Raw genomic sequence first — 21466 nt, 5'->3', positions numbered from 1 at the left:
TATTCTACTTTGTATACTTCTTGTATACATCTTTATCTTTCATCCCTGTTTTTTATATTTTATTTTTTATTCTTGTGTGTTTAGTTTATTGGTGCTGCTACTGTTACGACAAATTTCCCATTGGGGATTAATAAAGTACATATCTATCTATCTATCTATCTATCAATCAATCTATTTTGCAGAAAGTGTGAAATATTTAGGAAGTCCCTCCTGAATGTGGAAGTGCTTCTGTCTTATTGTGTGAACTGGAGGGAAAACACACAACACTGATATACACGGGGTTCGTACGCTCATGGAAAACCTGGAAAAGTCCTGGAATTTTCAAATGGTTATTTTCCAGGCCTGGAAAAGTCATGGAGAAGAGAACAAAAATCCCCAAAGTTTTTGAAAAAGTAATCCTCACATCAAGTTATTTGTCTGGTATGTAATAGTAAATTCAGTCATAAATCCAGTTTCAGTAAAGCTCTTTACACATGGTCAGTAAAGAAGATAAATACATGATATTTATCTGTGTTCGGGCTGCAGGATTATGGCTTAAATGACAATTATGATTTTATTTGTATTGAGGACACGATTATTAATCCCAATTATTCATCAGTTCTGGGGAACAACATGTTTTCCAGGTTCTTGATGCTGAAAATGAAAGAAATAAGTTAGTCTAAATCATTACTAATTAATTATCAGTAAATGAATTGGCAAAAATAATGAAGACATAGTTTAATTAACCCTAAAACGAAAATAATGTAATTCGTTGTCTGTTTATTGGAGACATTATAAGCTGTGATTTTACATTTCTTTCTTTTTAAAGAAACCGAATGATTAATTGAGAAAATAATCGGCAGACTAACGCAGAATAAAGATAATTGCTGGCAGCCATAATCGACCGCGCGGCCCCACGATGTATAACATAACACGGTTATGGATCAACGTCTCATGCGAGGCACCGATTCATCGATATTTTAACCTTTTCGTTTTTCCCCGCGGTCAGACACGAACTTCGTGCTGGGCAACGCTCAGATCGTGGACTGGCCCATCGTCTACAGCAACGACGGCTTCTGCAAGCTGTCGGGTTTCCACCGAGCCGAGGTGATGCAGAAGAGCAGCACCTGCAGGTACGGAGGCCCGGCGCCCCGGTACCGGACCGGAGGGATGGGGGGGTCCGCAGTCGGTTCAGTGTGTGTGTGTGTGTGTGTGTGTCCTGCAGCTTCCTGTACGGAGAGCTGACGGACAAGGACGTGACGGAGAAGGTGCGGCAGACCTTCGAGAGCTACGAGATGAACTCCTTCGAGATTCTGATGTACAAGAAAAACCGTGAGGAGATTATTATTTATCTATTTATATATTTTCTAAAGTACTGAAACTGTCACGAACACAAACTGAATCACCAAAAATATCACTGGTCCCACTGGGCCCACTTGTCTTACTTGTCTCACTGGTCTTACTGGTCTCACTGGTCTTACTGGTCTCACTGGTTCCACTGGTCTCACTGCTCTTACTGGTCTCACTGGTTCCACTGGTCCCACTGGTCCCACTGGTCTCACTTGTCTCACTGCTCTTACTGGTCTCACTGGTCTCACTGGTGATCAGAAGCAAACAGGTTATTAAAGACGCTCTTTATGGACGTGTGTGTGTGTGTGTGTCTTTCTGTGCATGTGTGTGTATGTGCGTGTGTGTGTGTGTCTGTGCGTGTGTGTGTGCGTGTGTGTGTCTATCTGTGCATGTGTGTGTGTGTGTGTGTGTGTGCTGCAGGGATGCCAGTTTGGTTTTTCGCGAAGATCGCTCCAATCAGGAACGAGCAGGACAAAGTGGTCCTGTTTCTCTGCACCTTCAGTGACATCACCGCCTTCAAGCAGCCAATCGAGGACGACTCCGTGAAAGGTGGGTGGGGCTTAGCAACCGGCTGTTTTTAAGACTCTTAGAAGCGTCACAATGCACATTTTAAATCGGAGAACAAAGGCTTACACAACACAGTTTGGGGTTTTAGGCCTCATGCCTCTATAGTGTAGACATTTCTTTTTTACAACACAGCTAAAAGAAAGTTCATTTTTTTGTGTGCCGCTCTGGACGAGCTTCATGTCGGTTTGTGTTGTTGCGTCATCACGTCACAATAAAGCTTGTTTATTTATTATTTTAGTTTCTCGTCAATCAAAAGATCTTCTCTGGACTTTTTACCAATCTCATCCTCCACTGTAAAAAATTCATACATTTGTTTGTGTTTATTTATAGCAATTTTTCCATTTTGTTTTGCTGAAACTTGAACAATAATTTTTTTTAAATCTGCAAATGAGACATAAGGATGTTATACATGATAATGTATACGCGGTACGTTCATATCCGATGATTAATGATGGCTTTAAGAGGTTTCCAGAAACCCTAAAAATGTAAGTGTGTTTTTTTAGTCCTGTTATTTTACTTTGAAATCCAGATTCTCCATTTAATCCCTTTTCTTGTTGCCAGGTTGGGGTAAATTCGCCCGCCTGACTCGAGCGTTGACCAGCAGCCGAGGAGTTCTCCTGCAGCTCGCTCCGGCCGTCCAGAAAGGAGAGAACGTCCACAAACACTCGAGGCTGGCGGAGGTGAGATCACGCCTCCTCCCCACTAATCCTCACCTGCAGGAAGCGTAACGCTGCGGTCACGCCGAAAGGTTCGCGAATCTTTCGTGCGAGCAGATCCGAAGCAAAGTCAACGTACAGACGCGAGTCGTTGTGATGGACTACATTTTTTGCCTCAAATATTTTTTTTTTTTACTTGGGCGAAAAATTCGCCCGACAACAAGTTGCGAAAGCCAATCAGCGTTGAGCTGCTCCGACGTTGGTGAAGCTAACTGATGCTACTCTCATAGCGCTGTGTGAGCCTACGGGTGATTTCATGTATCAATACATATATAATATTTATATTATATTAATGTTATGAACCGAAACACGAGGGCGTTAGATGTCTAGACGTTTCTGGGATGTCCTCAACGAGTATAAAGCAGAACTTCTTCCGTGGTGGATGGCGGAAATGATAACTGTTTCCACGGAGATAAGCCCCGCCCCCTCTAAGGCACAAATGAACCGAAAAGCCACGAATAGTCACGCCAGTAAACTCACGCCAGTAAAGCGTCGCGAATATTCGCTTCGGTGTGAACGCAGCATGAGTCCTAAAAAAACCAAACATCCCCTCTTTTCAGTAATCTGAACCGTATTTTTAAAAGCCGAAGCTACATCCGCGTTCTCTGGAGTCGGAAGCTGTGACATTTAACATCGACCGAGTTCAGTCGGGTGGATATTTGATATCTCTGGCTGATATGAAACATGAGCGTTTAGACCTTTTTAAATACAGCCTTCTCTCCTTTCATAAGACCTTTAGGATGGAGGGCGGCTCGCCCGTGTCACGCCGTTTCTGCAAAGCTTTCCATTTGTCGTAGATGGAGCAGATGGCTGAACCCCAAATGTTTTTATAAATGAGAACACTGTTTAATGCGGGATGACGCAAGACTGATGGATGCGCGGTTATTTAATATGTGTGCTTTCTTTCTGTCACGAGGTATGAAGTACTTTAAATTGATCCGAAACAAAGTACCTCGGACATCCTGCCTCATCCCGTTAGAGCAGAGCCATCAGAGGGGCTGACGGATGGAAGTAGTTCCGGTTATTTACTCACGGCAACAACCACCCTGCTGCTCCTAAGGATCCTTCAAAATATATTTTTTTACCCCAGTTTTTTAAAGCGTGACACATGTGTTATCTTTTTATAAAAAATGGACAACATTACACCTTTTTATCATCAGAAAAAAGGTGTGTAAACACACATTATTGGCGGTTTTTCAACTCTCTGAGGGTCCTTGAACACATCACGCGTGACTAAAGCCCCCTTTGGGAAAAGCAAATGAATCAAAAGATTGAAATAGTGACATCTCGTTCAAAAACACTTTATTCTACATGTCTTCATTTATAATTGAATGAATCCGTTACATTCTGCGCTCCTCGGTGACAACGGGGAGCCGTGATTGGCCGAGACCGAGAGTCTACGGTTCAATAAGTATTGAAAGTTGATTACATACATTTTTGTAAAATAGATTATCAAAGATATTCAACTTTAATTAATAATGACATAATGTGTTCTTCTTATGGCTTACGGCCAAATCTATAACATTTAGGTAATTCCGTGTTTTCAATAACAACAGATATCACCATAGCACACTTTCTGGTAATTAAACAATAAGTATATGAAATAAAAACATGAAGAAAGTCTTTTTTACATTTTTATTTTGTGATATAAATACTTTCCTAATAATCTTATTTTTTATTTTATGAATAATTTAAGTGAAAAAGAAACCCAACAGTTTGAAGTGAGATGATAGATAACCCCCGTCACCCTCCTTGGTGTATTTGAGGGGGAGGAGCCAAACATTTAAACGCAGTTTACAGAACATTAAGTTAATTAATAAAAAAAACATAACAAATATGAGCATTGGAGAAATTGCAATTTGGAAATTAGATCAGATGCAGAATATTTAAATTAATTTTCTTAATTTTTTTAAAGGAGAAAACGTATTTGAATCTTAAAATTAACCGTTTTTTGGTCTTTTTAATTCTTCCTGTTTCCATCAGTAGGCGTGCGTTGGCCCCGTGTTGCTTGGTGTTATCTTATAATATGTAATCTGCTGTCTTGGCCGTGGAGAAGCAAACACCCTCGCGGCTCTTTGTTTCAGATGGAGAGAAGGGAAACGTTTCACCGGCTGATAACGAGTAATTAATGGAGACTAATCTCCCCATTAACCGCACAGCCGTCACTTCCACAGGCACTAATGAAGACGGCTTTAATCAGAGCGGCGCTGTCATACTCGTGAGGACTTTTGTTAAATCAAAAAGGTTTATTCTTTATCAGCGAGTTAATTTACTTATTTCACAGCAAACACCTCCGTATTGATATTGAAACCACATCTCAGGGTTGACCCCTGGACCTTTCCCAAAAATACTCTATCGTGTATTAGAACGGCCAGAAAATGACTCGACTGGAATGCAACTTAAAACCAGGAGGACAACACTTATAGAACAATATGCCACATCTAAGACGATTTTTTTAAATATCACGTTATGGAATATGATAAACAGCTCGTTTTCAGTGTTTGTCAATCATTTAAAATGCTTAAATCGATCTATTCTAATTGCTGTTATCGTGCCATTTGTTTTGTGCTCTTTAGTTCTTTATTTTCTTCATTTTTTTCATTCTGTTATTTTTCAGATCTCTTTCAGAAAAGCTACATTGCATGTGCTGATTTTTAGATGATGCTCATTTTAGTCATACATATTTATGTCATCGTCATTACTCAAGCAAATAATTGGTAGAAATTGACCAAACAATTAAAACAAAGGAAAAATTAAACAGAGCAAAGACATAATCTCAGTATCCTGAAAAATTTATTTTTATATTATATTATATATAATCCTTTATTAGTCCCTCAGTGGGGAAATTGCAGGATTACAGCAGCAGGTGCACAGTAATGAGCTGTAATAAAATAAAAAATATAAAAGTTCAAAAAATAGTAAGAAAAAGTCAATAAAAATACAATAGCAATATTAAATAAACACACGGCAAAAGTTGAATATTCTCAATATATCAGTAAATATTCAGAGAAATAAAAACATCAAAAGTTGAAGGGAAACCCAAAAGTTTAAAGCGTTATTAGAAACGGTGTCAGACTGATGGGATTTGTTGAATATGGTAGACTTCAGTTAAAATGTAACTCAATCTTCACGTCCTGAAGTTCTGAAATCTCCTAACTCATCATATGGTGTCTCAGGTGCTGCAGCTGGGTTCAGACATCTTGCCTCAGTACAAGCAGGAAACCCCGAAGACGCCGCCGCACATCATCCTGCACTACTGCCTCTTCAAGACCACGTGGGACTGGGTGATCCTCATCCTCACCTTCTACACCGCCATCATGGTGCCCTACAACGTGTCCTTCAAGACCAAGCAGAACAACGTCACCTGGCTGGTGGTGGACAGCATCGTGGACGTCATCTTCCTCGTCGACATCGTCCTCAACTTCCACACCACCTTCGTGGGCCCGGCCGGCGAGGTCATCTCGGACCCCAAACTCATCCGCATGAACTACGTCAAGACCTGGTTCGTCATCGACCTGCTGTCCTGCCTCCCGTATGACGTCATCAACGCCTTCGAGAACGTGGACGAGGTCGGTGGACTTCATCTCTAAGAGACTTCTATTCATCTCTAAGAGACTTCTATTCATCTCAAAGAGACTTCTATTCATCTCTAAGAGACTTCTATTCATCTCTGAGAGACTTCTATTCATCTCTAAGAGACTTCTATTCATCTCTGTGAGACTTCTTTTCATCTCTGAGAGACTTATAATCATCTCTAAGAGACTTCTATTCATCTCTAAGAGACTTCTATTCATCTCTGAGAGACTTCTATTCATCTCTAAGAGACTTCTATTCATCTCTGAGAGACTTCTCTTCATCTCTAAGAGACTTCTATTCATCTTTAAGAGACATCTATTCATCTCTAAGAGACTTCTATTCATCTCTAAGAGACTTCTATTCATCTCTGAGAGACTTCTATTCATCTCTGAGAGACTTCTATTCATCTCTTGGAGACTTTTTTTATTTCATAGGAACTTTTGTTTATCTCTTAGAGACTTTCTTTCATCTCTAAGAGACTTCTATTCATCTCTGAGAGACTTCTATTCATCTCTAAGAGACTTCTATTCATCTCTAAGAGACTTCTATTCATCTCTTATAGACTTTCATTCATCTCTTAGAGACTTCTATTCATCTTTTAGAGACTTCTATTCATCTCTTGGAGACTTTTTTTATTTCATAGGGACTTTTTTAAAATCTCTTAGAGACTTTCTTTCATCTCTTAGATACTTTTATTAATTTCTAAGAGACTTTCATTCATCTCTTTGGTACTTTTATTCATCTCTTAAGAGACTTTCATTCATCTCTGTTCTTACAAAACAAAAAAATCTCTAAATAATATAATCCCGTCCTGTGGGCTTCCGTAGGGAAAGAGAAAAACGGAGCTGAAGATTGAACCTTTTCACGGCATCTCCATGCGCCAGCTGCGAAGGCTGCTAATGGAGGAGCAGTGCATTGTGGGGGGTGGGGGGGGGGGCTGTGTTGTTGACGGCTGAGTGGTGTGACGAGAGGCCGCGGTGACGGGAGACGAGTCCGTGGGTGGCTGCATGTGTAAACGTGTGTTTATGAATCTTTCATCGCGATTTCTATCCATCCTGACTGTGAGAGGAGGAGCCAGAGCAGCTCATGAAATATACAAATACTACCCATGTGACCTCAGTCAAGAACACATGACACCAAATCATACATTTGAGTGTCTACCGTGACCTCCGCCGTGGTGGAGGTACTCTGTTTTTAATCTGAATCCCGTGCTTTTGGGGGGAAAACGGTATAAATGCATTATTTTCACCTATAACTTTTTTGGGGATACACCAGGTCTTGGGGTTGTGTAGTTTGGGTTTGTCTGGAAGGCTAAGACAGGGATCGTATGGTCATGGAAAACCTGGAAAAGTCATGGATTTTTTAAATGGTTATTTCCAGGCCTGGAGAAGTCCTTGAAAAAAATTCAATCCCAAAAGTTTTGGAAAAGTCATGGAAAATTGTTATATTCAAATGTTATTCCGAAAACTGAGATTTAATAAGCGTCACACAGCTTTGCCAGGAAATTATTATAATTGTTTTTAGCCGAGCATTTACGATGATTACCTTGACGTGGGAAAAAAAGGACGAAACCACGAGGAAGATAAAACGTGTGTGTGTTGTGTGTGTGTGTTTGTGTGTGTGTGTTCTGTAAGCGTTTCAGAGCAACATTTTTCAATCGATAAAAGCATTTAGGCGAAATAAGAGCATCAATAAATGTTTCCACTCAAATGCTAAAATCAACAAAGAGATTGTTGTGTGACGCAATGTTAAAAAAACAATTACCGAAAAAAAAGAGTTCACCACGTTCACTTCCGAGGATACAAAAAGAAAAAAGATCGATTCTTGCCTTTTTTTTCTTCTTCTGGTAAACAATTCAATTCAGTTTATTTGTATAGCCCAATTTCACAAATTACAAATTTGTCTCGGAGTGCTTTACAATCTGTACACATAGACATCCCTGCCCCAAAACCTCACATCGGACCAGGAACAACTCCCAAACAACCCTTCAGGGGGGAAAAAAGGGAAGAAACCTTCAGGAGAGCAACAGAGGAGGATCCCTCTCCAGGATGGACAGATGCAATAGATGACATGTGTACAGAAGGACAAACAGACGGAGAAGTGACTGACGGTCAGAAGCTGTTGATCGGTCTGGTTTTTAGATCTCAAACAAACGACTTCAGGTCAGCAGACGGAGGTCGCCTGGGCCGCTGCCCGTCTGGAACTCTGATCCAGTTCACAACAGACAAACAAACCAAGCTAGACTAAACCATGCCAAACAAACAAAACAAAACCAATCAAAACAAACCAAGCCAAACAAACCAAACCAAGCCAAACAAATCAATTCAAACAAACTAAACCAAGCCAGACTAAACCAAGCCAAACAGACCAAAACAAATCAAACAAACCAAACCAAACTAAGCTAAACAAAGCCAAACCAAGCTAAACTAAACCAAGCCAAACAAACCAATTCAAACAAACTAAACCAAGCCAGACTAAACCAAGCCAAACCAAACCAAGCTAAACCAAGCCAAGCCATACAAACCAAGCCAAACCAAACCAAGCTAAACCAAGCCAAACCAAGCTAAACTAAACCAAGCCAAACAAACCAATTCAAACAAACTATACCAAGCCAGACTAAACCAAACTAAGCTAAACCAAGCCAGACTAAACCAAGCGAAACCCAACCAAGCTAATCCAAAACAAGCCAAACCAAGCTAAACTAAACCAAGCCAAACAAACCAATTCAAACAAACTAAACCAAGCCAGACTAAACCAAACCAAACCAAGCTAAACCAAGCCAAACCAAGCTAAACCAAGCCATACAAACCAAACCCAGCTAAACCAAGCCATACAAACCAAGCTAAACCAAGCGGGCGAAAGCAGCAACGTTTCATTGAGCTCTTCGGCGGTGAGCGGACCTTTGGGTTTCATGATGGTCTGAATGTCGGGAACTTTTCATCTTTTTTTACTTTATATTTATTGATTTTTTCCCCAGTTTTACTGAACAAAGAAACCTGTCGACAAAACATCGTAAATCACAACAGAGGGAAAAAGAAAAGACAGTTCAGGACCTTTTCACCTCAATCCACCTCAAACTTGCCGCTCTTGGCTTGAAAATCTTATTTAAAAAAAAATAATAAATGAAACTTCCCCCCTTCTTCTTTCTCCTTCTCATCTCCTCCTCCTCCTCCTCCTCTTCTTCTCCCTCTCCCAGGGGATCAGCAGCCTCTTCAGCTCCCTCAAAGTGGTCCGCCTGCTGCGCCTGGGCCGGGTCGCCAGGAAGCTGGACCACTACATCGAGTACGGCGCCGCCGTGCTGCTCCTGCTGGTGTGCGTGTTCGGCCTGGCGGCCCACTGGCTGGCCTGCATCTGGTTCAGCATCGGCGACTACGAGGTCATCGACGAGGTCACCAACAGCGTGCGGATGGACAGCTGGCTGTTCCTGCTGGGCGAGACGGCGGGGAAGCCGTACCGGTTCAACGTGTCGGGCCGCGGCCAATGGGAGGGCGGGCCCAGCAAGGACTCGGTCTACATCACCTCGCTGTACTTCACCATGACCAGCCTGACCAGCATCGGCTTCGGGAACATCGCGCCCAACACGGACGTCGAGAAGATCTTCGCCGTGGCCATGATGATGATCGGATGTGAGTCGCTTTTTGCTTTTCTCGCAGCTGATGATTAAAACATAATGATATATTTCATATATGTATGTAACTCTTTGTAATATCACCGTAAAACACGGTTTTCTTGGTTGACGCAGAAAAATGGAAATAATCAGTCGCTCAAAATTCAGTTTCAACCATGCGCACATTTTTAAAAATCATCAAATCATATATTTGAGTTTCTACCGTGACGTCTGCCGTGGTGGAGGTACTCGGTTTTTAATCTGAATGCTTTTTGGGGGGGAAATTGTATAAATGCGTTATTTTCACAAATTTTTTTTGGGGATACAAAGTGTTGGTGTTGTGTATTTTGGGTTTGGCTGGAGGGCCAACGCAGGGATCGTACGGTCATGGAAAACCGGGAAAAAATAGAAATAATCAGTTGCTCAAAAATTCTATTACAACAATGTGCGCAAATTAAAAATTAAAAAAATTATATTTGTAATTTTGGGAAATTCCATCAAATTAACAAGATCCTGAAGTGACACCTCCAACTTTATTATTATATAGACATTATTAAAATAAATAGCAGCACATTTTCACATTTGTGGAGCTGGAACCATAAAAAAAAAGTCCATAAAAAAAGGGACTCAAACCAACTGACTTCTTCTGTCTCCTGATTGGTTCATCGTTTCAGCTTTCATACGTTTTGTGTGCCAATAAACCTGAGTTTGCAAAGTAACTAAAGCTGTCAGATGAACTAAGTCTAACATGGAATGAAAGTTACAGTTACCTCAAACTGCACTTCTTATATATTCACCGCACCGGTTCTGACACTCAGATTCACCTCCGCCTGTCGCCTAGAAGCCTTCAGGAAGCAGCTTCTCGCTTCCAGCCGAGCGGCAGCAGCTCGTATCGGCTGTCGCTGATCGTGAGAGTAACTCGATAACGGGCCAGAATTAAACTTGGCCGTTGTTGTCCGGCTGAAGTGCTCTCTGGCGTCTCTGCACTTCAGAGATGGTGACTGAGGGAAGAGGCGCCACTCTGTATCGCCGCCGAGTCCCAACAAAATCCAACAGAGTGAGACTTCTTCTCTCCGGTGGATCTTCAACTTCAGGGGTCGTGAGGTGACGCCGAGGTTGTGTTTTGGGGTCGTCCAATCCCGTCCAATCCGGTCCGTCCTCGTGAACGCGAAATCTCACGAAGATCTTGGAGGGAATTTTTTCGAAATTGTGTTTTCCAAGGTTAAAGTTGAAGGTCACTGTGACGACGACAAAATGTTGGACCAAAAAACTCATTTGTCGATCTGCTAATTAGAAATTCACACAATGAAGTGACGTCATTTCTGACGGACGTTGGCGTGAACTGCATCTTGACTGGCGGGAATTGTCGTTCATATCAGATTCATGATTTCAACTCAAAGGTTTCAGAACCAGGACCTCCTGGGGAGTCGTCACGGGAACCAGAGCGATTCCTGTTCAGCGGTCGGTGCCGTGGTCTTAAAATGTGTCATTTCCGTTGACATAGAGAGAAGTGAAGCGACCCCGTTTGACCTCCAGACGTCTCACATCCCTCTACACAGATTGAACGTCACTTCCCCAGAACCCCTCTGTCCACATCGGAGGAGGAGAGTCAGAACGGCGCGTCAATAATTTATTATACGGTCGTCTCAGCCGCCTGACGCGCGGCGACTCGGATTTACAGCTCAGATAAAAGTCACACGCACTGAGCAGATCACTCTTTTTAATTGTAACTAAGGTGGAAGAAGAAATAATGGAAAAAAGTCAATGTTTTCTTTAGATATTTAAAACCATCAGTGTTTAAAAAAGGGGTGTAACAGTGGAATAAAAACCGACTGAGGAAACATACATACACATATATATAAGGGACATTCCTTATCTACCCTCTCCATCGCTGCTGCGTGGCGCTGATCCGGTCCTCGGTCTGGGTTTCCTCTCTTCTTCTCCTCCTGCCGTCGGGACGTTTCTGGACGAGCCGCCGTGCAGACGGGATGGAGCGCGCTCCTTTCCCCCGCATTCACACAAATTCCGGCGATGCGTCATTCAGGGCAGTGCGGAGCCCCGGGAGCTGGTGTGTGTTTTAGAGTGTGTGTGTGTGTGGGGGGCACTTGATTTCATAGATAATAAAAAACACTATTTAATATCACCCAGTAATATGACTCGGTTTAAATCACACTTTTGGTCTTGCGATTTAGTTTTTTGTCAAGATTTTTTTTTGTAACTCTTTGTTCCCTGAACGTTCATCTCATCATTTAAGTTCCACCAGGAGCCTCCAGAGGAGCTAAACTTCGGCCCTGCTTGACTTCCTGTCCCTCTGGGGCTTCAGTAGAGACTCTGAGGCTGCATTGAGGCAGCAGTGCATTCTGGGTAAACCTTTTGGTTTCCTCTTTAGATTCAGGAGGAATGCTGAAGGAAGCTGAGTAGTGGATCACCCCCCCCCCTCCTCCTCCTCTCCTTCCCCCTCTTGACAGCTTCCTGGCCCACAAAAAGTGTCTGAGAGCTGCTGGAGGCTGATGGAAAAGCGGTTGCTATGACAGCCAGCATCCTGGATCCAGGATGAGAGTTTTGTGGGATTAGCATATAGCAGGTGTGTGTGTGTGTGTGTGTGTGTGTGTGTGTGTGTGTGTGAGCGTCGTAAAGGAGGACGGGATCAGACTGGAAGGACGGATATAGCCGGTCCCGTTTCTGTCCCCGAGCATCCGCCATCTGCTTTCTGAGAGAGCGGACCAAACCAGGAGATTATTATTATGATTATTATTATTATTATGATTATTAATGATTATCTCCTGCAGTAAATCAAATTAAAGGGTCTATTGGTCTCCATAGGGCTTTATCTTCTAAGATCCTTCTGGTTCCAGCCGCCGGGTTCATATGTTCTTTTTACGAAACAAATGTAGAACTTATTTGGCTTCAGTAAATCTGAATTATTGGTGTTAATTACGTCCAGATCAAGATAAACACGACATACTGGATTGTTTACATTTTTAAATGTGTTTATTTTGGTGTGTTTGTTGCTTAACGATCATTATTCGTGTGTTTGTGTGGAAGTGAGTTACATGACGATAACACAGACACCTGGACCTTCGGACCGTGGCTCTGGTTCTGGACCCTCTGTTAGCCCCGCCCCCTTTTGTGTTGAGACCGGTCAGCGACCTCCATGAAGGTAACGGGGACTCCTGCGTCGTGATTCTGACCCTTTCGGCGCCGCGCCGCCGTCTCGGGGGGGGGGGGGGCGTTGAACAGCGGACGGCGGCAGGTTTTTTCCAGGCGGGGGAGGGGAGCTGAGTCAGAGGGGGACTGCGGCGGCTCGTATCGATGAGCTGAAACACCAACAGTTAAATCTGTCCGCAGACACGGAGGCCGAGGCTCCGGGGGATGCCGGACCGTCATATTAGTTTCACCCACAACACTATTTATTAGTTTCAGTCGGCTGCTGCACCGGCGGTGATCTTCACTGCAGCACCGGCGCTGACGCCGGAGGAAGAGGAGGAGTGAGTAAAAGACGTTTCAACTCGAGTGCTGCATTAGTCACAGTCAGCTCACCCCCAGAGCCCTGAAATGCTGCTCGACGGGAAGGATTGTTGTTGTTGTTGTTGTTTTCACCAGTAACGGTCATAAATAAAAGATGGAAGGCAATCTGCAGGTCATTTAATTTAAATCGTGCAGCTACAGCTCTGAGTAGAGGATCAAAGGTTGAGGAGCTGTGTGATGAGAGGAGAGATGCAGGGCGGTTAGTCGTACAGTTTACGTCCTTTAATGTAATGTAGCTTCACATTGTGTGTATTGTGTGTATTTTGCGTTCTTCTCACCACATTTACTGCAGTGTGTCTTATCCCGGACCGGTTGCTATTTTATGTTTATTTTGGTCTGTCGAGGGACGACAGATGAAAATTAGCTGTGTAGCTAGAATCTGGTACAGTGCGTTAAATAATGACGTTTATGTTTTAACCTTTTGAATAAAGATACTACTAATATAAAATAGTTTGGCAGCTTTAGTAGCGTAGATTAAAAAAAAATATATTTAATAATAAACATGAATTTTATTTATTTATTTTTGGGGTCGTGTGTCTCAAAAGGAGCGGTAGGGGTGCAATACTGGCTGATGTCGTCTACATTTATACCATGTGATGATAAATATGTGATGATTGTAAGATGTAGCTGAGTGAGAGTCTGAGGAAGAAACATCTGTATCATCTGCATAGAAACAAACACATCGAAGTCCTGATGAGGAGGAATGTTTTTTGAATGTTCAGTAATGGGCCCAGAACGGCGCCCTGAGGCACTCCGTCACCGCATTATCAACAGATTGACGGAAAAATATAAAACCTGCAAAGATGAGTTGGTATAAATACAAATATTGCTTTGAAATTGACGTTTCAGTCGCTAACAAACAAAGTTAACTTCTGTTGCTGAACAAAATGTGAAGAAAAAAACTAAAGTCGTTATAAATACACTTCTTAGTTTCCACTGTTTTAAGATCGATTGTGTTTGATGAACTTTATAGAGACAGCACAGGTTATTGAAAATGCAAAATTGACCTTCACTAGGCATAATAAATAGGCGCCTAATGAGGGCTTCACAATTAAATATTCCTCTGCAGCACTTCATTCGTGAAAATGTGACTATGAGTTCAGCAAATCACATAACGGATTAATAGCGTCTCAAATGGGATCAATGTGGATGTATAATTAGTAAAATAGTGAAATATCTTCCTCCGCTTGTCGTTCCCAGCGCTGCTGTACGCGACCATCTTCGGCAACGTCACCACCATCTTCCAGCAGATGTACGCCAACACCAACCGCTACCACGAGATGCTGAACAGCGTGAGAGACTTCCTCAAGCTGTACCAGGTCCCCAAGGGCCTCAGCGAGAGGGTGATGGACTACATCGTGTCCACCTGGTCCATGTCCAGAGGCATCGACACCGACAAGGTCACACTCCCTCACCTGGAGCAGGGGGGGGGGATTCAGTTTGACCTCACTTTGACCTTGGTTTTAATTTACTGAGGGCTTAGTGTGACCTCAGTGTGACCTCAGTTTGACATCACCTTTTTTCCTTGGTTGGACCTCGGTTTGATTTTGTAAGACTTAAGTTTGACCTTGGTTGGCCCTTGGTTTGACTTTAGTTTGACCTCAGTGTGACTTCAGTTTATCTTCAGTGCGACCTCAATTTGAACTTAGTGTGACCTCAGTTTATCTTCAGTGTGACCTCAATTTGACCTCAGTGTGACCTCAGTTTATCTTCAGTGTGACCTCAATTTGACTTCAGTGTGACCTCAGTTTATCTTCAGTGTGACCTCAATTTGACTTCAGTGTGACCTCAGTTTATCTTCAGTGTGACCTCAGTTTATTCTCAGTTTATTCTCACTTTGACTTCAGCGTGACCTCACTGACCTCGGTTTGACTTAGTTAGGCCTCAGCGTGACCTCACTTTGACCCCTCCGCCTGCAGGTGCTTCAGATTTGTCCCAAGGACATGCGAGCGGACATCTGCGTCCACCTCAACCGGAAGGTGTTCAAGGAGCACCCGGCGTTCCGGCTGGCCAGCGACGGCTGCCTGCGGGCGCTCGCCATGGAGTTCCAGACCGTGCACAGCGCGCCGGGCGACCTCATCTTCCACGCCGGAGAGAGCGTGGACAGCCTCTGCTTCGTGGTGTCGGGGTCACTGGAGGTCATCCAGGACGACGAGGTGGTGGCCATTTTAGGTGAGTTGTGGTTCCTCACAGAACCAACGGAGACGTCACAACGCCACGACAAACCCGGTCAACACGTTTAAAGGACATATTCTCTCTGTGTCTTAATTAACGTTAAAGTTTTGATTTAGTTTGTTTTCGGGGTGTCCTCCGATTTTATTTTTAATGATTATAGGTCGGAGCAGATGTTCCCCATGCATCAGCAGCGCTCAAGGAGTTAATTAATTTAATTATAAATTATAAATTTATTTTTAAATTAATTTAATTATAAATAAATGTTTAAACGCTTTCAGAAGAATCGAGTTTATCAAATGTTCATTTTTAAGTTTCTAAGTATTCATCCAGCTGCTTTTTTCAGGTAAAAAATCTTAAAATATCCATATTTACAACCAGATGAAACGGAGAAAACAAACGCATTCATAAACGAGATGAACTGAAACCACAGAATAAGAAATAAAAACATTACAAAACCATATTTAAGAAAAGAAATACTTATAAAGCTCATATTTAGTCAAAAATCAATCCAGATTCACAAAGTAGTAAAACATGTTTGAATGTGTGAAATCATAAACGCAGGATGAAGTGGTCTTTACTACTTCCTGTCAGAAACACTCGCCCACGCACACTTCTCCTCCCTCAACGGGAAGTGAGATGCAGAATTGAAACTGTTGTTTTTGCCTGAACACCTGAGCCCCCGGAAAGAAAAACAAACAAACAAACAAACAAACAAACCGCCAGACGGAGAAACACAAAGACACTCGGACTCCACTTTATCCCCCAAAACTATATTTTGGTGCTATTCCAGTCGGCGTGCAGAGGACCCTCGCTCGGGCCGCTCATTAGCAACGCGTTTATGCATGAAGAGTTTTCCTTTCTTTCCAAAACAAGCCGCCTGACGGAGAGAAACAAACAACGCGAGGGAGGACGGAGGAGGCAGCTGCCGGAGTCGTTATGCAAGACCACGAAACACGCTGAGCCGAAGACGTCTCACTCGTGTGTCTAACGAGTTGGAGGAAAGGGAAATTCATCGGCTCCTGGTCCTCCGCCTTCACATCCATATTTCAGTTTTAAAGAAATGAATGAAGCCCCGTCCGAGCTAACGAGCTAACATTAGCACGCTAGTTTATGTAACGCAGTTTATAATCAACGTCAACGTTTGTCATTTCGTCGCCATCTTGTTTCTTTTGGAGCCAGAAGTCAACATTTCTGTCTCAGCTCAATCCAGGCGGATGCAAAAAAAAGTGTTCAGAACTTTGAACCCCCTCGAAAAATGAGATGGAATAAATAAATGATCAACTCATAAATTATTAGCTGATTACTTTTTATTATAATTTTATATTTATCAATATTAATCGATATAAATATAATTTTAAATTATTTTGTTTATATATATATATATTAATTTATATACGATTATATACATATAATATTACATTTTTTTAAATGTATGTATTTATGTATGTATATATATATATATATATAAACAATGTAATATTATATGTATATGTATATATACCTACATGTGTGTATATATATATATATTTTTGTATATTTATTATATACAATATATTAAGACAAGAATATAATCATGAGATTAATCGATAATGAAATGATTTTCCTCACAGATCTGAATAGTTTTATTTCCTTGAGTAGTAAAGCACTCAGTCTGCTTTCATATCATAACTCTAATATTCAGACTATAAATAGGCGTTAAGTATAATTAACTCTTGTTGTGTTCTGTGTGTCGCGGTTGTGTAATATCAGATTGAACGTAGACGTCTGCAGACACACAGTTATTTGTGTAACCTGAAGCTCCGCCTCCAGGTCCAGCTGCTGAGAGGAAGTGAAACAGACAGACTTCTGTGCTTCAGAGAGTTTCTAATCAGCAGACCGAACCACCTTCAGTTCCCCTCAGAGAAACGTTCAGACCTTCAGGTGCAGAACCGCTCTGAGCCGGGAGTTTCACTTCACTTTGGGAACTGTTGAAAGTCTGCTTCCTCTTTCCTGAAAGCAGCTGCATCAGAGCTCCTCGGCTCCCGACGGACGCCACGCGGCGGCGTTCGGTCGTCCTGAGCGACGATGTGTCGTCGCTGATCCGTTCATTCGCCACGAAACTGTGAGATCAGTCAGAAACGAGACATCTGTGAAGAAAACAGGTCTCCGGCAGCACTTTACCTCCTCTAAAAGAAAAAAACTCAACTAGTTGTTTTGATTTTTAATATTAGATGTTAAATGTGGTGAACTACCATAAAGTTACACTTCAAATCGTCTCCTGGCTTTTGAATTCACCGGTTTCTAATAACGATTAGAGTAATACATGTAAATGTTGCTGTCTCTTCTCTTTGTTTACCCTCAGCTGAAGTGTTGATGTACATTATATATAAATAGAGATGTATTATATATATATATATATATTATTATATACAATTATATATATTCATATACAATTATTTATAAATATAATGATATGCATTTATATAAGTGTATATTTATATACAATTATATTTATTTATTATATAAATATGATATGAAATTGTTTTTTTATATATATATATATTTACGTATTTATGATTATATACATAATATTAAATAATTTTATATATACAGGACTGTCTCAGAAAATTAGAATATTGTGATGAAGTTCTTTATTTTCTGTAATGCAATTAAAAAAACAAAAATGTCATGCATTCTGGATTCATTACAAATCAACTGAAATATTGCAAGCCTTTTATTCTTTTAATATTGCTGATTATGGCTTACAGCTTAAGAAAACTCAAATATCCTATCTCTAAATATTAGAATATCATGAAAAAGTATACTAGTAGGGTATTAAACAAATCACTTGAATTGTCTAATTAACTCGAAACACCTGCAAGGGTTTCCTGAGCCTTGACAAACACTCAGCTGTTATAAATCTTTTTTTTAACTTGGTCTGAGGAAATATTAAAATTTTATGATAGGATTTTAGAGTTTTCTTAAGCTGTAAGCCATAATCAGCAATATTAAAAGAATAAAAGGCTTGCAATATTTCAGTTGATTTGTAATGAATCCAGAATGCATGACTTTTGTTTTTTAAATTGCATTACAGAAAATAAAGAACTTTATCACAATATTCTAATTTTCTGAGACAGTCCTGTATATGTATATATATATACATATATTACATTACATTACATGTCATTTAGCAGACGCTTTTATCCAAAGCGACTTACAATAAGTGCATTTCAACCTAGAGTACAACCTAAGAACAACAAGAATACAGGAAGTAACATTTCCTCAACATAGTCGAACTACAAAAGTACCATAAGTAAGTGCTATTTAAGTGCCACTGAAGTGCTAATCTGTGTTTTAATCCAGATATAGTCGGAAAAGGTGTGTTTTCAGTCTCCGACGGAAGATGTAGAGACTTTCTGCTGTCCTGATGTCAGTGGGGAGCTCGTTCCACCACTGAGGAGCCAGGACAGCAAACAGTCTGGATTTCGAGTGATTAGCTCGAGGCGCAGGAGGCACAAGTCGATTGGCTGTTGCCGAGCGGAGCGAACGTGCCGGGGTGTACGGTGTGACCATATCCCGGATGTAGACGGGGCCCGATCCGTCTAGAGCACGGTACGCCAGAACCAGTGTTTTGAAGCGGATGCGAGCAGCCACCGGTAACCAGTGGAGAGCGGAGGAGCGGAGTGGTGTGGGTGAATTTCGGGAGGCTGAAGACCAGTCGAGCTGCTGCATTCTGGATGAGCTGCAGAGGTCGGATGGCCTTAGCGGGTAGACCAGCCAGGAGGGAGTTGCAGTAGTCGAGGCGTGAAATGACCAGAGCCTGGATCAGAACCTGCGCCGCCTTCTGAGTAAGAAGAGGACGTATTCTCCTGATGTGCAGCATGTACCTACAGGAACGCGTTGTCGCAGTGATGTTGGCCGTCAGGGAGAGTTGACTGTCGAGTGTCACCCCGAGGTTCCTGGCAGTCAGGGTAGGGGCCAACACAGAGCTGTTGAAGGTGGTAGTCAGGTCATGGGTGGGGGAGCCTTTCCCTGGAAGGAATAGTAGCTCAGTCTTGTCAGGGTTGATCTTCAGGTGGTGAGCAGACATCCACTGAGAGATGTCAGTCAGGAGGCAGAGATTCGTGCCGCCACCTGTGTTTCGGACGGTGGAAACGAGAAGATCAGTTGGGTGTCATCAGCATAGCTATGGTAGGAGAAGCCATGCGAACGAATGACAGAGCCGAGAGAATTTGTGTACAGAGAGAAGAGGAGGGGACCCAGGACGGAGCCATGAGGAACCCCAGTAATGAGAGGACAAGGATCAGACACAGATCCTCTCCAAGTTACCCGGTAGGTGCGGTCTTTAAGGTAGGAAGAGAAAAGAGCGAGTGCAGTGCCTGAGATCCCCAGGTCCTGAAGAGAAGAGATCAGGATCTGGTGGTTCACGGTGTCAAATGCTGCAGAAAGGTCGAGAAGGATAAGGACAGAGGAGAGAGAGGCTGCTCTAGCAGTGTGAAGGATAAGGACAGAGGAGAGAGAGGCTGCTCTAGCAGTGTGACGCTGCTCAGAGACAGCCAGGAGGGCAGTCTCTGTCGAGTGGCCGGCCTTGAATCCAGACTGGTGAGGGTCAAGAAGGTTGTTACTGTGGAGATAGGTTAAAGATAGCTCGCTCCAGAGTTTTGGAGAGAAAAGGAAGAAGAGAGACCGGTCTGTAGTTGCTGACTTCAGACGGGTCGAGCGTGGGTTTCTTCAGGAGAGGGTTGACTCTCGCCTCCTTCAGAGAGTTAGGGAAACAGCCAGTTGAGAGGGAGCCGTTAATAAGATGGGTGAGAAAGGTCAGAAGGTCAGGGGCAATAGCCTGGAGAATGGGAGACGGGGTCAAGGGCGCAGGTGGTCGGTCGAGCGGAGGTCACCAAGCTAAGAACTTGATTGGGAGACAAGGGGGTGAAAGAGGAAAGAGAGGTGGATGAAGAAGTTAATGTTGGTGAGGTGATAGAAGATGGATTAGTAAAGGAGGAGCGGATGTCGTCTATCTTGTTTGTAAAGTAGTCGACAAAGTGGCTCGGCAAAAGGGTGGAAGGAGGAGGGGGACAGGGGGATCAAGGAGGTTGGAAAAGATAGAGAAGAGTTTTTTGGGGTTAGAGAAGGAAGACTGAATTTTGGTCAGGTAGAAAGAGCTTTTGGCTGCAGAGATAGAGGTAGAGAATGAGGAGAGGAGAGATTGATAGAAGAGCAAGTCTTCCGATTGATTCGTTTTGCGCCATTTCCTTTCCGTCGCTCGCAGGGTGGCTCTCTTGGCGCGCACCGAGTCAAACAACCACGGAGCCGGAGAGGATTTCCGAACCGGTCGTGTCTTAAAAGGACAAAGAGAATCAAGAGATGAAGACAGGGAAGAGAGGAGAGTGTCTGTGGCAGGGTTAGGCTGCATGAGTGAGAAGCAGTCAGTTGAGGGGAGAGCAGATAGGACAGAGGAGGCCAGAGAGGAGGGGCAGAGGGTGCGAATGTTGCGGCGTACAGGTGCAGAGTCTGTAGATATGGGTGGGTTGTCAGTACCAGAGAGCGAGAGAGAGTAAGAGATTAAGAAGTGGTCAGAGACATGGAGAGGAGTTACAGTGAGGTTAGAGGTAGAGCAGTTTCTAGTGAAAATATAGTCAAGGTGGTTGCCGGCTTTGTGAGTAGGAGGGGAGGGACTGAGTGAGAGGTTAAAGGAAGACAGTAAGAGTAAGAGATCACATGACTTCTCTGTCTGGATGTTGAAGTCACCCAGAAGGATGAGCGGGGGGCCGTGTTCCGAGAAGTTCGATAGGAGGACGTCTAGCTCTTCCAAGAAATCTCCCAAAGAACCAGGGGGACGGTAGAGAACAACAATGTGAAGTTGAACCGGATGAGTAACGGTCACAGCATGAAACTCAAAAGTCAGTGGGATAAAGAGTGGAAGCGGGTAGGGAGCGAAACACCATGTGGGTGAGATGAGTAAACCTGTAACCTCCACCCCGACCAGAGGGTC

At 42.8% G+C, this 21466-nt stretch overlaps 1 protein-coding gene across 1 annotated transcript in view; it reads left to right on the top strand.

Annotated features, from left to right (window-relative positions):
- The window catches only part of LOC130189691 (potassium voltage-gated channel subfamily H member 1-like), a 31364-nt gene that overhangs the window by 5026 nt on the left and 4872 nt on the right, over positions 1-21466 (top strand). The window contains exons 2-9 of the mRNA XM_056408626.1: positions 989-1112; positions 1205-1311; positions 1750-1878; positions 2458-2576; positions 5789-6181; positions 9385-9814; positions 14524-14723; positions 15243-15495. Coding sequence (XP_056264601.1) covers positions 989-1112; positions 1205-1311; positions 1750-1878; positions 2458-2576; positions 5789-6181; positions 9385-9814; positions 14524-14723; positions 15243-15495 — 1755 coding nt within the window. The remainder of the gene's footprint in view (positions 1-988; positions 1113-1204; positions 1312-1749; positions 1879-2457; positions 2577-5788; positions 6182-9384; positions 9815-14523; positions 14724-15242; positions 15496-21466) is intronic.

This window comes from Pseudoliparis swirei, chromosome 24, assembly GCF_029220125.1.
Source record: "Pseudoliparis swirei isolate HS2019 ecotype Mariana Trench chromosome 24, NWPU_hadal_v1, whole genome shotgun sequence".
In the NCBI taxonomy this organism is placed as follows: Eukaryota; Metazoa; Chordata; class Actinopteri; order Perciformes; family Liparidae; genus Pseudoliparis; species Pseudoliparis swirei.
This window is presented reverse-complemented; position numbering and strand designations above follow the sequence as displayed.